General features: G+C 39.9%; 1 protein-coding gene across 3 annotated transcripts in view; it reads left to right on the top strand.

The window, feature by feature from the left end:
• LOC105226691 (tyrosine-protein kinase receptor) overlaps positions 1–16,358 on the top strand; it is a 44,494-nt gene extending 28,136 nt beyond the window's left edge. For all 3 annotated transcript variants that reach the window (XM_019990468.3, XM_011205696.3, XM_049451674.1), the window contains exons 2-15: positions 3,493–4,595; positions 4,675–4,901; positions 8,156–8,366; positions 8,427–8,912; positions 9,215–9,707; positions 11,240–11,427; positions 11,497–11,674; positions 11,739–12,039; positions 12,095–12,731; positions 12,796–12,897; positions 12,985–13,192; positions 13,268–13,871; positions 13,942–14,142; positions 14,208–16,358. In XM_019990468.3, coding sequence (XP_019846027.2) covers positions 3,899–4,595; positions 4,675–4,901; positions 8,156–8,366; positions 8,427–8,912; positions 9,215–9,707; positions 11,240–11,427; positions 11,497–11,674; positions 11,739–12,039; positions 12,095–12,731; positions 12,796–12,897; positions 12,985–13,192; positions 13,268–13,871; positions 13,942–14,142; positions 14,208–15,368 — 5,694 coding nt within the window. In that variant the 5' untranslated portion in view covers positions 3,493–3,898 and the 3' untranslated portion in view covers positions 15,369–16,358. The remainder of the gene's footprint in view (positions 1–3,492; positions 4,596–4,674; positions 4,902–8,155; positions 8,367–8,426; positions 8,913–9,214; positions 9,708–11,239; positions 11,428–11,496; positions 11,675–11,738; positions 12,040–12,094; positions 12,732–12,795; positions 12,898–12,984; positions 13,193–13,267; positions 13,872–13,941; positions 14,143–14,207) is intronic.
• Positions 16,359–16,818: the final 460 nt, after the last annotated feature.

The following is a 16,818-nucleotide window of genomic DNA, read 5'->3' on the forward strand; positions in this document are numbered from 1 at the left end:
TAACGCGAAAATGGCAAGCGAAGTGGAAGTGCGCGAAAAAATTATTAAATTTTTTCAAAAGAAACCGCAGTGGTCGTTTAAAAAAATTGCCAAAGAGGTAGGGGCTAACCCTAAAACCATTTCTCGAGTTATTAAACGTTTTAAGGAAGATGTGCGTATTGACAGGAAGAAAGGTTCTGGTAAAAAGACGGGGCCACATGATCGGGAGAAGGCGAAGAAAGTTGTTACCATTCTCAAGAAGGACCCAAGCATTTCGGGCAGGAAATTGGCGAGGAAGGTTGGCTGCTCAGAATCTTTTGTACGCAGGACGAAGAAGGAAGCTGGGCTGAAGACGTACAAGGTTCAGAAAGTTCCAGATAGAAACGTCGTCAAGAACGAAACTGCAAAACAACGAGCGAAGAAGCTGAGGAAAGATTTTTTCAACAAATTGGAATGCTGCATAATGGATGACGAAACCTACGTTTTAGCGGACTTTTCTCAGCTACCGGGACAGGAATTTTATACAGCCGATTTTCGAGGAAATGTTGCGGAAAAGTTCAAAGCCAAAAAAGTGACAAAATTTCCAAAGAAATTTCTTGTGTGGCAGGCAATTTGCAGTTGTGGCAAAAGAAGCAGCTCATTCGTTACATCGGGTACAATCAACAGCGAAATATATGTGAAGGAATGTCTACAAAAGAGATTGCTCCCATTTTTAAGCCAACATGAAGTGTCCACGTTTTTCTGGCCTGACCTCGCTTCATGTCACTATAGCAAAACAGCCTTAGAGTGGTTCCAAAGGAATGGAGTGATTTATGTACCAAGAGAAGCAAATCCACCTAACTGTCCAGAACTAAGGCCGATTGAGAGATACTGGGCTTTAGTAAAAAGGGAGATGAAGGCAACAAAAAAAGTGGCCAAAGACCTTCAAAATTTTAAAAGAAAGTGGTCTTCAGCAGCTATGAGAGTATCGGACACTACCATAAAAACACTAATGGACGGGGTTCCGGAAAAAATAAAAATATTTATTAATAACACATAATTTTTGGTTTATTCTTCAGTTTTCCAAATTTAAAATAAATGTTTTTAATAAAATATTTTAGTTTATAAAAATCAGACAACTGGTTTAAAAGATTTTTTCATTTTTGTAACGGACAATTTTATTCGACGCAGTCCTTAGCAAATATTTATATATAATATACAAGTATATACAGATGAAAAATTATAACAAAATGCTATATAAATAAAGAGTTATGGCCAAAATATGACAAGAAGACTCTAACGACTTATTAAATAGGTCCAGGAAAAGTATCTACAGATTAACTAGTAACATATTAGAGTCAGTTGGAGAACAGGCATCCAAAATGGGTACGCCCTACAATAACAACTGTCGAGGCTGTGAATTAGCAGAGAATAAGGAAACAATTTTCCACTTTCTCTGTGAATGCCCAGCCCTATCGAATATCCGACACAGAACCAATGGAATACATAAAGCAACAAACCTTGAATGGGTTACAGACATCAAATTTCGGACAATAGTAGCTTCATCGAAATGATTTGAACGAGAAGGTGAAACGTAATAGCAATAATACAATATATAAAAAGGCCTACGACTAGTGCATCAAAATGGCACAGCAAGTGCTAATTGAGCCCGAAATATACAATAGGGCTACAATCCTACGTAACTCCCTATCCTTAAAACTCATCTCAAGTGCCCAAACTGTAGTGTTTACACTTAAGATTGGTTAATGTTTAATACCCTGAATTATTATACGAGTACAAGCCATTTAATTCTATTAAATGTGATATAAGCACTAAATATATGTAATACCTGTACTTTTCATATAAAGGTCTGTTCTTCTAGAACAAGGTAAATGATTTTTGAAAGCAAAAAATTCCTAGAAACTTGAAAACCATTGGAAAAGAAAAGTTAAATGATAAAAAATGATAAGAAAAATAAATGCCGGCCAATAAAATGTTGGAAAAAGGAAGGGAAGGGACTTAGTTGAATTTTGGGCAATCCAATATTGGAAAAAGGAAAGAGAAGGACCTGGTTGAATTTTTAAGATTAAAAAAAGATTTTTAACGAGTTCAAAAAAGATGTATGAGTTGCATAGAAAAAAGTTATATGAAAAAGTTGTAGTTAATGAAAAGATCTATAGCTTTTGTATTGACACCTTTTACGAATAACCTCAAAATTTTTGTGAAAATTTCAAATAAACAAGTTTTTTTTTTTTTTAATTTTTACAAAATAGTACTTTCGACTACGAAACTTTTTTTACAAAAACAAATATTTTCTATTACGAAAATTTACCCTAAAAAAATGTCGCACATACTATTTATAAATGAATTTTTTTTGTTAATCATATTTATTTTTTTACCAGAAATGTTGAAGCTGGTGATGTTTTGAGACTGTTGAAGACCAGATTACCAGTTTATAATTATATTTTATACCCCTTAGTGACTGATTTAGTGATATAGTTCGAAATAGGATTTGTGAATTAAAGCATACAAGACAGAATGTTGTATGAAACACTCATCTCACCTCAACTGAACTCAACTCAATTCAACTCAACTGATGGAGTAAATGTCATTTTCGCGAGTATAAATGAGCTGTTGAAACTAAAACTGATTTATTTATTTTTGGCATATTTTTTTGTTGTATTTTTTGTTTTTTTCAAAATTACCTCAAATACTGCTTTTTCGAAAAAGTTTAATAAACACAATTATTTCATTAATTTTGTGGCACTTCTAAAAGATATTTGGTCGATTTTAATAATTTTGAATATACACATCTATGTATGTATATCTATATTGGAGTGAGTAAAAAAATATTGTTCTCGCACACTTTGATGGACTTTTTTAGAAGCGTCTACGAATTTTTTTTTCAAAGCAACAAGCGAAAAAAATAAAATTTTTGTTAGTTGCTGACTGATTTTATTCTTCATAATCGAGACCAGTGTCGACCCATACGCAGATAATTGCTATAGACATGTTTATTACTCGTAAAAAATTATTTTTGAAATTCACATCTAATTAGAAGTAACTAGCACCCAAGTAGCATAACAATGCGACTCCAGCAACGAGGCTGTGACATTTAATATTTGAACTAATATTTAAAGCACTAAATAAACTAAAACATTTGCTGACTTTATGAGCGAGCTACGAAAGAGTTTTGCAAGCCAGAGTGAACATTTTGATCTAAAAAATGAAGCTGGATTGGCACATAAAATAAAAAAACTTCAAAAACTTAGACTTAGAGGCTACAGTGTTGATAAAAAATATGCTATTTTCTGAACTTCCACAAAAAAAAAATAAACAAAAAATCTTTCAAAAACAGTGGGCACAATAGACCTAAAGTCGCGGTGCAATCCTCATGTTATAATGTAAACAGTGATCGATAACAAATTTTCGAACTTTTTGTGAATATCTAAATATTAGTAATACGTTTAAATTTTTCATCTTTATTCTCAAAATGAACCACCACTAATACACTGAATTCTCTCTCCCTTACAGGTTTTTCACTTTTTTATTACCAACAATGCTTCCAAATAGGAAGCCACCTATTAGCACATTGAAGGCGTGGCTGAATGCATAATTCTCCATGTCACTGCTTCAAATTCTACGAAAACAATACGTGAACAAGAAAACATGATTAAAGCGATTGCAAATAAAATACTGGAAAATGTGCCAACCGAGTCGTCGAACGTCTTACCAAAGTGTTGGAATAAATTTAAAAGTTAAACCCAAACTAGCGCAGTCGTCAATGCAAAAGACTTGAAAGTGTTGAAGTAGTAAAGCATAAAACAGTTTCAAATTGTACACAAGTGTTGAAAATTTACAAAAAAAAAAACATACAACTTAATAGCACAAGAATAGCACGCTTCTAAAGAGCGCCAATAAAAGCCTATCCTTCCGCAAAATGCCACACTGCGCGTCCAAGAAGTCCACAGCTTCGACGACGACGCCGTCGCGGTCGCTGCAGGTCACCATCTTTTTAACATCAACGCCACGCACGCTGCTCAGTATATTATGCACCATTTTGGTGCTAAACAGCTGGACCAGCTTAACGCCGGTGGCGTGCCAGCGGCCACTGCTCAATCACACCAGCTACAACTCGATTGCGGCCGCACAGCAGCACAACTATCTGGGCAGCGGCAAACAGCTGCGCAACGGACGCACACGCGATATGCCAATACCGCAAGCGACCATGTCGTCGTTGACGCAGCGTGGCATGTTGCCCTACGATGACTTCGACGGACCGGATGGCGCACGTGCGCCACCGTCCTTAGGTGGACGCGGTGGTGGACGCGGCGAAACTAGTCGACGGCGTCTAAATCTGTCCGGTTTGGGTGCGAGTGTTGGACGACCCAACAGTGGACGTGGTGGCATCGATTCGTTGCGCAAAGAGTTGATGAAACCGTCTGTGGGCGGACCAGGTGGCGGTATTAGTGGCACGAATGTCGGTTATCCATCCTATTCGGCGACTTCGTCCATAGGCAAGATAGATGGTTTGGGCAGTTTAGGACCGGCCGACCGTTATGGTGATCAATTGCGTCCGGGTGTGGAGACACAATATCCAGCACACTATCAAACGCCATTCGTTGTCAATCAAGCTGGTAAGTGTGTTGGCAATTATGTTACGAGTTTTTTCAAAACGAATTTATTTATTTTTATATTTTTTATACGCTTCTATAGACCCCACCGATGCCAAGCCGTTCCGTGTTAGCCCGAAGAAGTCGTACAATTCCATTTCGGAAATACGCAAATTGAATAAGCAACGTTTTCCGCCACAGGGACAAGCCGATGAACCGGAAGGCGGTGTCACCAATGGAAATATCGATGGCCATGACGGCGACGTTGAGGAACACAGAGATCCGTTGGAGGTGATCAAAGAGAAGATGCGCAATACAGCACCCAAATCGGTGAGTCGCCTATACCACCTTATTATTAACTAAAAATAGCAAATCCACGAAACATTAATCTTGCCAACAAATGCACTGATTTAAATATTTCTCTGTACGTGTGTTCTATAAGTGAATCAATGCAGCTGCGCGCTTTTTGCAATATGCTGTACAGCCTTTATCGCCGAACGCCACATCCATCTAACCCCAGTAATGTCTCGTCCACAAGCTCTGGTTGACTACGCCAACAGGCAACAGCAGCCAACCCGCTTGCCTCCCACCAGCTCGGGCGGTATGTGTTGCGTCCGTCAGACCATCAGCTTGTTGTGGCTTGCTGCAGCTGTACTGCGTCGCGCGTAATGCTCCGTAATCACTTAACGGAAATGAACTTAAGGCATTTACCTCTTTATAACGTCACAGCGCGCTACTTACACACAACTCGCAACCGCATTACATGTTGCAACTGTCACTTTAATGAGCAGCCGCGTGCCACAGACAGCCTGGCAGGCCGATCCAAAGACAATCTATACATAGAAATAGTCGTGGCGTATATTTCGCTTAAGCAACAAAATAGCCGAGGTTGCGGCAAACTTATGGTGACAGCTGCAAGAAAAGCAAAAAAAAGCACAGAAAGTGTTTTGCTGTTGTTGTTTTAAATTAAAGCGCAAATTATTTTCGCCCCTCCAGTTTCTTTTTATAATTTTTTTGTTGTTGCATCTTGTCAACTGCTCAACCGCGGTTGGCAGCTCCTCCAGTGTTGTCGCAGTTTATTGCTCCAAGTAGTTCCAAGTGGTGTATGGTTCCAGGCCAGAAATGCGCTTAATTCAATCAATTAGGTGGCAGCGCTGTTAGAGCAGTTGTCGAGTGCAGTGCATAGGCAAATATATATGTATGTTGATAGTGAGAGCGAGATGTGAAATTCAATTGCTTTAAAGTTAGCACCCACTCACATACTCGTGCAGCTGCCTGTTTGCTCCTCGAAGGTAATCAAATAATTAGTGTTTAATAAAAATGGCAACTAAATGAAAGTGATTGGTGTGATGACAACCTTTGGTAATTGCGTATATGGAAAGTGCACTGGCAGTTGTGGGCTGGATGCCAGCGAGCTCACCGTAATAGTGCTATAGTTCAACTAGGAGTTAACTATTCCGTCAAAGTATAAACTTTCAAAAGCTTTCCAACTTAAACTGTGAGACCAATGTATTCCTTACAGTTTATTGATTGCTCAGTTCGCACTTATTATCTGTAATAACTTCTTTTGTAAAAAGAATATTTACCGAGATCAGTGCTTCACCGTCAGAGCTTTCACTTTGAAGTTCTAGAAAGAGCTTTTTACTGAATATCAAGGAATACAAAAGCAATGTGATCGTTTCAATCAGTTCCAACTTCCAAGCTTAAGAGCATGCCAACTGAGCCTTTTGTCTATTTATGGACTAAAACAAGAAAAAAACTTTATTTCGGTTCCATCGTCAGAGCTTTCACTTTGAAGTTCTAGAAAGAGCTTTCTACTTAGTATCAAGGAATACAAAAGCAATGTGATCGTTTCAATCAATTCCTCTCAATATGATCACTACTTTCAGGCTTTAGAAATCAACACTTGCTCCCACTTCCAATCTTAAGAGCATGCCATCTGAGCTTTTTATGCTTTTGTAGACTAAAACAAGCTAAAACGTTAACCTTGATAACATCCAAATACAAAAGCTTCCTTAGAAGAACTTTGGTCGGTCAGTTTTCATGGCTACCGTAATCCGATCTGAAAAATTTCTTCCGACATTCCGATTGAACAATAAATCATGACAAATTCGGTGAATATATTTCTTCAAATTAAAAATTTTTCCATACAAGCGATCGTTCAGGATCATCTTGTGTCTGTTAGCTGAAACCTTAGCCCTCTCAAACGAAAAGACCAGTTCACAATAGCAGCAGAACTTTGAGCTTTTAAGCTCTTGATATCCAGGGTTTGTCCGGAAAGTAATAGGACTGATTTTCTTCTGCCGCGACTGTACGTCGAAGTGTGCGCTAATCGACTGGATTTAGGAGAGAGCGTTCCTAACTAGCAAATGAACGGCAGTGGTATGTTTTAGTGGCACCAGACCTTTTTGCAGAGCCGGAAAGAGGCCGCTAATGAAGACCGTGCAAATTCAAGTGAAAACGATGCACCATGATGAGGATCCAAGCAGCATGTACCTCGGCTCTCAAGGATATCCCGGAGAATGCCTTCCGTGACGACTTCAATGCTTGGAAACCGCGCTGGCAGCGCTGCATCGACGCAGAAGCAGCCTATTTTGAAATTTTTTTAAAGAATTGTAACGATTAGTTCAATATTTTTTTTTTATCGATTCAGTCCTATTACTTTTCGTATCTTAAAATGAGAACAAATAATATCATATTTAACGCGTCGCAATCTTACTTTTTCAAGGAATAATCGAACAGTTTAAGAAAAGCCAAATTTACTGTTTTAGAAATTCGGAGATCATATCTCAAATCTTAGCACAGTTACTAACGAAGCCTCTTTTGGTTTTAGAATCCTAATACTCTCATCTCACGGTTAGATTAGGTTAGGTTGTAGGGCTTATCCTCCCAACAAAGAAAATACAAGATCTCAATTGGGCAGCTGTGAATGCTGGTGCTTTGTGATACTCAGATATGGATCACTGCAATCGTATATGGTATATCAATAAAAGTTTCACAAATTTGTTAAGACGGCTAATATTCAACCCAGTCACTGTCTGGCAAAAGCTCAACATTTGAAAAGAGCCCTCTTCCACACAGATTTGCAATTTCAAAATATGTAGCCTCCCTGCGTGTGAGCCTATTAAGCAGTTTCCAGTCATAATACTTAGCTGTTCAAAAGATCTCTTGGGTTTCAATCAAGGTTAAAAAAATGTCTCAGCAGCAGAAGTTCTCTTTGTTTGCCAGTACTTGACAAAATCACGGGATGTCTCTCAGAGCGCAAAAATATAGCGGAGTACCGACTCATTTCTAATCTGATAAGATTTGGGTAAACCGTGGTCACGTCACTCTCAAGTGAGCTTATCGACTTTGAAGTTTCTGGCGATTCCACTTTGACAGGCTCCCAAACAAGTCATATAGAGCAGCTTTTCTGAGTCTAACATAATTACCAGTCAAATATATGACTCTCACGTCTATTAAAATTATAAATATAGTACCCTGAACTAAAGTAAATAATCCTTTCGATCTAACATTCACCCTAAAAAACAGTTTCCCCTTCTCAACTTCAACTAAACTACATCATAAAATTTTCTCATCTACAGAGTCCTTACGAAACACAGACTGACTCCACACCTTCCTCGGAAATTGAAGATCAGCTTGGTGTGAAATGCACTTTTGAGAATGCTTGCGCATGGAAATGGGCCGAAGGACTACACGATGGCTTTCAAGTGATAAGCGGTATGGAGCTAGTAAAAAAGAATATGACCGGTCTATACCCTGGCCCTATAGCAGACGCCACCGAAGATGGAAATGGTATGTGAATGTCGTGTACCGTTTTATTACTATTTTACACAACATCAATATATGTTTTAGGACACTTTTTATATGCGCGTCTGCTGCCCACCACTGAGCAAGTGAATCTCACATCCCCACAATTCAGCACAACCATGGAGAAATGTTACCTCGAAGTCTATATGCATCAAAGCGATATGAGTCATGGACTTTCGCGTGTCGTCGTCGAACCAATGGATTCGCAGGAGAGTTCATGGGTGCCAGCCGAAATTGTGGGCGACAACTATCGCCAATGGGGACGTAAATTCTATCGGCTCGGACGCATATCACGTGACTTCCGCATTGTTTTCGAGATTGTGCCCAAACTTGGCGAAAGTCAGAAGGCGCATGTGGCCATCGATAATTTACATATGGTCAATTGTTTCCCAGAGGGCACCAAATCGGAGAAATGCAGTACATCGCAAATAAAATGTATGATGAATAAAGTGCCGGTTTGTATACCGTTACCGCGTATTTGCGACATCACCAAAGACTGCGACGACGGCGAAGATGAGCTGCTTAATTGCGGTAAGTGAACTGAAGACTCTACATACATACATTAGTATATACTAAAAAAGATAACGGTACGGAAGAAGTGTGGAGCGAGTGTGTTGTTGAGTGACAGTAGCTGTCATTGTTAAAATAATTTACATAATAGCTGCTGATTACTACTTGACCGCTGCAATGTCAAGTCAAAAGTACGCTCGAGTGAAATTCATAAAGCAAGTAATTTCAGCCACTCTACACGGCAAAAAAGAACTGAATTCAACTATGCGCGCTTATCTTCTTTTCAACACTTAAGCCACTGTCTTTCTTTTTCTTCCACACAGACAAAATCCCTTATGGCGGCCGCTGCGACTTTGAGCAGGACTGGTGCGGTTGGCGTGACTCGGGCAAAACGATGCTCACGTGGTCGCGTCATACAGGTGCCTCACCCACACACGACACCGGACCCGATGGCGATCATACACAGCAGCATCTCTTGAACGCCACCGGTGGCTATTATATGCTCGTCAATATGAATCAACATATGAACAACTCGGATAAGGCGTCGCAGGTCGGTTTCGCCAGCAATGCGTTCATGATTAGTAAAACCTTCAATCCGCCACCGCTGGTGCACGGCAATCCGAATTCGCCGTATAGGAACTCATGCGTAGTACGATTTTACATACATCAGTTCGGTAAGAATCCGGGCAGCATCAATTTATCCGTTGTTGAGATGAAGGAAAAGGAGAATATAACAACGACGCTTTGGTGGAGTAGTAAGAATCAGGGTAGTGATTGGCTGCGCGCAGAATATATACTACCGAACATCACGTCCAAGTAAGTGGTGATAGATAAAGTTCATATATAAGTATATATTTACAAAAAAAAAGATTGGTAAAAAAGGTCAGCTTTGAAATAAGTTCATCAGCTTTATATCTCAGCTCAAATTAGTGAACAGTATCTTATCCAGAAACTCAATTTTTTCAAAGACTTTGGAAGAAGTGAATCCCACAACTTCTGTCTAAAAGGGTCCAAACTTTCAATGGCTTTTGAAGACCTTGGAAATATAAGTCCCACAACTCTTCACTAAAAAGGTTCAAACAGTTTGGACTTGCGAGTCTATAGACTCCAATTCTCAAGATCGAACTAAAAGGAATTCTGTTCAGTTGAGATCAATTGAAATTTTCATAAGTTCTCTTAACTTGATCAAGGAGGTTTGGATAAGCGAACGTGTTTAAATTCCATGATATTAAGACTACAATTAAATCCATGGTTTGTTGTCGCTAACTAAAGGTAAGGTATCCGATCAAAACCAAGTAATATGACGGTTTTACTTCGCGAAACCCGAATCTAAGCCACAGCAGATGACTTTGACGATAAGACTCTCCAAAAGAAACAGAGCCTTAAGGTTAAGTTAGCTTAGGTTAATCTGGTATGCCAATAAGCCACGCATAGACCAGTTTGGTCTTTTGCGATACCAAATGGAGTTCAGTTGCTAAGACCAAGAGGTATAGTCAACATTTAAGATGCCTGATTTAACAGACTCTGCGGCCTCACTATCACTACCTCATCCAATGTATCATACTGTGGTGATCCCAGATGCTTACTAGGTAGTCTTGCCAATGCGGGACGTGGTGTCCTGCCTTAGACATTTCCTACAGTCTTCACGATCTGCCAGCCCCTTTCGTCGGCGTGTGTCGTCACCAGACAGTGAGCAGTTAGTATTCCCATCATGTTCCTTCAGTCTCTTCTATCGAGTACCAATAGGAATTTTGTGTACTTCCGATCTACCGTTTTCCACATGCCTTTGGCAGTTTTGTACCCAGGTAGCTCGTTTCATCGGGTTTTGAAGCAAGGTAAAGGCTTCTGTCAAGTTCGTCGTATAGACAATGCATGGGTTTCCCAATGTTAATCACGTTTTCGGATGTAAGCCGCACACTATGCTTGGCAATCTCGATCACTATTTCATTACCCTCGACGTCTTTATGAGACCCAGTAGAACTAGAGTTGCTTATGTACTTCTATCAACACTTTTCACTGCAGTCCTGCTTCCCTAGACACGCGATATGCCGATATGCGATATACGTACGACGTTACTGCCTTGAGTGCTGCTTGTCCATTATTGACTCTGGATTTGCCTGCAAGTGCTTTAGCAGCCAGCTCCACGGCTTTCGCAATAGCAAAGACCTCAGCTTGAAATATATTGCAGTGGACCGCCAATTTAAAAGGTTATTTTATGCCTATTCAGAGAGCATATTCCTACACCAACTACTTTGTCCATTTTCGAGCCATCCGTATGGAAGTTTAGAGTATTCCGCGTTGCTAACAACTTTTTCTATGTTTACTTTGAACCTTCTTTCCTTCTTCAGATACTTCTTACACTTTGAAGCGCGCAAAGGCATGCGTATCTTCTCCGATGTGGCAGTCGATGATATTTCCTTAAGTCCCGAATGTTTCGGTTTAAATATACCAAAAGAGCATCTTAACGGTTATAACTACTGGGACGTGCGGCATAATTTCCGAAGTCCATCGCATAAAGATTATGAGCATAAACACTGTAAGTACTTTACATGGAACCATACCATATTATCTCGACAAGTTTCACAATATGCTATTTTCCACACAGATCTAGAGTTAACAACATGTGACACGCGTGGTATGATAGGACCGACACAGCTGGAATGCGAGGTCGCCTATAACGAGAACAATCAAAGTCACGTATTAAACGAGGTGCAGGTTATCGAAGAAGAAAGTAACTATAGGGGTATGCAGAAATGGAAGGTGCCACACGAAGGTTACTACACGTGAGTATCAACAAAACTTTAGCTGACACGACATCACTTCAATGAATGCGTTTACCTTTTACAGCATTATAGCTAAGGGCGCCAGCGGTGGTTTGGGTTCTGGCGGCGTTGGTTCCTCGCGTGGCGCCATGGCAGTGTCCGTGCTCGAGCTGCACAAAAATGAGGAGCTCTATATACTTGTGGGCCAACAGGGCGAGAATGCTTGCATTAAATCCTTGAGCGCTGGTCGTGAGGAAGGCTGTGGCGCCGATGGTGAGGAACTGGACTTGAGTAAATACAGTTTTAGTTCCAAACAACATATGGTGAAGAATATTTACATTGAGAATGGCGCTGGTGGTGGTGGCGGTGGATCCTTTGTTTTCCTGGTAAGTTTAAAAGTAAAAAAGTCAAGAAAGTATACTCAACTATGCGCAAACACAGCTAAACTCCGCTAAGAACGAGGCTGTACCGCTATTAATTGCTGGCGGTGGTGGTGGTCTCGGTATTGGCCAGTATATCGATGAAGATTTCCAACATGGACAAAAGCCGAATCCGAACCGTTTTGGCGTTACGGGACAAATACATGGCGACCAAATGAATCTGAAGACTGCTGGTCCCGGCGGTGGTTGGCGTGCCAAAAGCGATCAAAGATTGAGTCTGAAGTATGGTGCGGCACTGTTGCAAGGTGGATATGGCGGACACTCATGCTACACTGAAGGTTTGGGCAACAACAACGTAAGCACAGTAACCAAGCACGGTCAAGGTGGTTTTGGTGGCGGCGGTGGTGGTTGCAATACTGGTGGTGGTGGCGGTGGCTATGCCGGTGGTGACGTCTATCTAAATGAATCGAACGGTGAGGGCGGCACTTCGTTTATTAGCGTTAGCCGTAGCCTGAAGGAGTTCAGCATTGTCTATGAGGGCGCGAGCAGTGGTTCCGGTTCGGTGATAATCATACCTGCTATCGAGGGCTGCGGCTGCGATTATCGTTGTATAGCGCTGGATGAATACCGGTCGTCGGTGCGTTGTATCTGCCCGGATGGCTGGCGTCTCAAGAAAGATAACCAAACTGCGTGTGAGGGTAAGTTAGACGCACTAAATGAAGATTTTATAATATTTTTAATGCTCGTTTTTGTGTTGCGTAGTGCTAGCCGAGGAGAGCTCGTCATACTCTTATCTCATCGGATTCTTTATATTCCTGGTTGTGCTATTGGGCGCCGCACTTACAGCGCTCATCGTCATTCTATGTAAGTCGAAAAAAGACATACCGATATTGTTGAAGATTTTAGTTTTAACACTCTTGCCAATGCGAATACACTCAATGCTCTTTACAGATAATCGTTATCAGCGTAAAAAGCAGGCTAAACTGCGACACAAGATGCTTTTGGAACAGGATCTACAACTCAGTCGCTTGCGCCACAACATTGACGACTCAAATCTGACTAACTTTAATCCCAACTATGGCTGCGACGGCATACTTAATGGGCGGGTCGATGTCAAGCAACTGCCGCAAATCGCACGTGAGAGTTTAAGACTTGTAAAGTAAGTGCGCAAACTCTGCTTCAACACTTTTGTACCCATTTTATTCATATCATCTCTTTCCCACTCTATGCGCAGAGCACTAGGACAGGGCGCTTTTGGCGAAGTTTACCAAGGTTTCTATCGTGCACGTGACAATGATACCGTTGAAATGCCGGTGGCCGTAAAAACTCTACCGGAAATGTCCACACGCCAAGCTGAAGAAGACTTTTTAATGGAGGCAGCCATAATGTCAAAATTCAATCATCCCAATATGGTACACCTACTTGGCGTCTGCTTTGATCGGCATCCACGTTTCATTGTACTCGAGCTGCTGGCTGGTGGCGATCTGAAGAACTTTTTACGTGAGGGCCGCAGCAAACCCGACCGTCCATCACAGCTCATCATGAAAGATCTGCTATTATGTGCCGAGGATGTGGCTAGAGGTTGCGAATATATGGAGAGCAAACGTTTTATACATCGTGACATAGCGGCACGCAATTGCCTACTGAGCAGCAGGGGTCCCGGCAGGGTGGTGAAAATTGCTGATTTCGGCATGGCGCGCGATATTTACCGCAGTGACTACTATCGCAAAGGTGGTAAAGCCATGCTACCTATTAAGTGGATGCCACCGGAAGCCTATGTGGATGGCATCTTCTCGGTCAAAACCGACGTATGGTCCTTCGGTGTGCTCTTGTGGGAGGTAAACGTAGCTAAAAATAAAGGTTTTGCAGTAAACTTATGTTGAATGTCTGGTACTCTGGTACTTACAGGTTTTCAGTTTGGGCATGATGCCATATCCGGGTTTACAGAATCCTCAAGTCATGAAACTGGTTGCTAATGGTGGACGCTTAGGCTCACCACCGGCTTGTCCACCAGCCATTTACCGTATAATGGCCGATTGCTGGAATCCTACACCAGAACATCGCCCAAATTTCCACAGCCTGCTAAACCGCATTCATGAGGTCACTTTAGTAAGTACAAACATTATTGAAATCAAAATCTTTTGTGTATTAAAAATTTATTTTTTCCATTCCAGGATGAAGAACTAATGATGTCATCTATACCAGAAAGCATCTTTCATCCGCTAACAGCCAATGGCGATCAGGTTGTTTTGCATCCACCAGGCGGTGAAGAATTCTGCTTACCAATACCACAAACGTCCGACTATCTGATCCCGCTACCCAGCGGTGCCGCTGTCGGTCTAATCGCCAACATGGACTATGCCAGCGCAACTGAGGGTTCATACGACTCGACCGGTGCCGTAGCCACCATTTCAACGGCATGCAGCGCCAATATCTGTACACCACCAGCAGTTGCGTCACCTAATGCACCAAATGTCGAATTCAATATAGACGGCGCCGCCGCGGCCGCTATGGGTGACAGTGACTGTTGGGAGACTTCCTTCATCTTACCCAACTCCAAGAGCGATCAGCCGCTATTAAGCGGTGCTGTTGGCGGCGTGGGCACAACAAACGCCAACGACTCGCAGCGCAGCATACATGATGCCGTGTTGAATGGTGTGGCAGCAGCGGGCAATTTGACTAATGGCCACAACAGCAGTAGTCAACATTCACCGGTATTGCACAATGGCATGAATGGCATTAAGATGAATCAGCTCAATCACAACAACAATAACAACAATAATAATAATAATCATCATCATCATCACCAGCAGGAACATCCACATGCAGACCAGCATGTCGTGCACGAAATGGAGGAGGCCAAACTGATCAGCTTGGATACGCCACAACCGACACCGACTACCATACAGCCGCCACTGTCATTCTGCTCACAATTGGACGGCATCACACTCGATCCGGCGACGCTCACCAAGAGTCTGCAGCAGCATAAGGTTGGCGCTGGTGGCATTATGAACTCTGCCGCCACCTCATCCTATGCCAACGTGCAGATGATGCCGTCGTCGGTGAACGCAACGCATCAATTGATTGGCGCTGATGTGGCTATGAAGGAACTGCCACTGCCAAATGGTGGTGCTGGTGTTGGTGGGGTTGAAAAAATTAACGGTATGATCGATGCGACGCTGCCAAATGGACCGTCCGGTGTGTTGAATGGTGTGGCGACTGTAAATGGTAATGGTGTTGCGGCGGCGGCGGTGAATGCCGATACGGCGGCGCCATTCACAATACAGGGTTACAACGATCGTTACAAGGATAAACATGCCGAGATCAGCTGTTAGACAGCTGAATGCACGCACGAGACGGAAACAGCTGTTTAACGGCCGACAATAGCTGAGTGTACACAGCTGTTGGGCGCGCAACTACGGTTACGACGACGACGGCAGCGTGAAACGCAGCCGGTAACGAGTCAGCGGTGTACAGGGTGTGTTGGTTGTATTGTATTTAATTTTCACACAATGAAAATACATATTTGTATAAGAAATATATTTAATAAAAAATAAATAAATAAAAATATTTATTAAGAAATTAAGTAATAATTTTATGTATATACATATAAGCAACAAAATAAATGTCATTAATTTAAGTATAAACGCAAGACAACAGGAAAATTAATTATAATTATCCAAAGCAGAACTGGCTGATTTTTACAGAAAACAAATATTATTATAAATTACACAATAAGTCAAATGTATGTGTGTAAGGCACAAGGGCAAACTTGAAATGACAGTGAATTTAAGCATAAATAAAATATATAAAAATAAATATATTGGCATAGCTGATTAATTTTAAGACACACTGTTTATTTTTAAAAGATTACATGTTTAAGAGCTGAAACTGCGCATACACAGTTATAGATGCATATGTATGTGTATATTGTGTGTTGAATTGCGGCGACAAAATGTGTGACGCTGCATATTTTTAAGTTTTACATATGTACATATATAATATATATAAGGTAGTTTATTTATACGCGTATATAAATGTATGAAAAATAATTAAAGGTTCAATAAACGTAAATTTAAATAATTTTCATATAATTTTTAGAATGCTTGAGAAAGAAATATGCCATTGTGAGAGTGAGAAAGTGTAGAGGTTTTATAAAAAAAATGTTAAAATTCAAGTAAATGAAAAAATAATTAACCAAATATAAAATTAATGAATTAAACCCAAAAGCAATTAATGAAAATTAAAAGTAATTAACAAAAAATTAAAAAATACCCCATAAAAATTAAAAATAATTAATAAAATTAAAAAGTAATTAACAACAAATTAAAAAAAAATTAATAAAAATTAAATATGATTTATAAAATTAAAAAATAATTAACTAAAAATTAAAATAACTAATAAAAGTTAAAAAAAATTAATAAAAATTAAAAACAATAAATAAAAAATCAGTTTTAATAAATTTAGTAATTAAAAAAATTTAATTTTCTATAAAAAATTATTAAAAAAAAATCAAAAAAGTAATTAACAAAAGTTAAAAATAACCAATGAAAATTAAAATTAATTAATAAAAATTGAAGACAATTAATGAAAATTAAAAATAATTATTAAAAATAAAAAAAAATAATCAACAAAAATTAAAAATATTTAATAAAAATTAAAAAGTAATTAACTAAAACTAAAAATAACAAATTAAAAAAAATTAATAAAAATTGGTTTTAATAAATTTAATAATTCAAGAAATATAAATTTCTATAAAAAATTAAACTTAATATAAAAATAAAA

This window comes from Bactrocera dorsalis, chromosome 3 (assembly GCF_023373825.1).
Source record: "Bactrocera dorsalis isolate Fly_Bdor chromosome 3, ASM2337382v1, whole genome shotgun sequence".
NCBI classification, from domain to species: domain Eukaryota; kingdom Metazoa; phylum Arthropoda; class Insecta; order Diptera; family Tephritidae; genus Bactrocera; species Bactrocera dorsalis.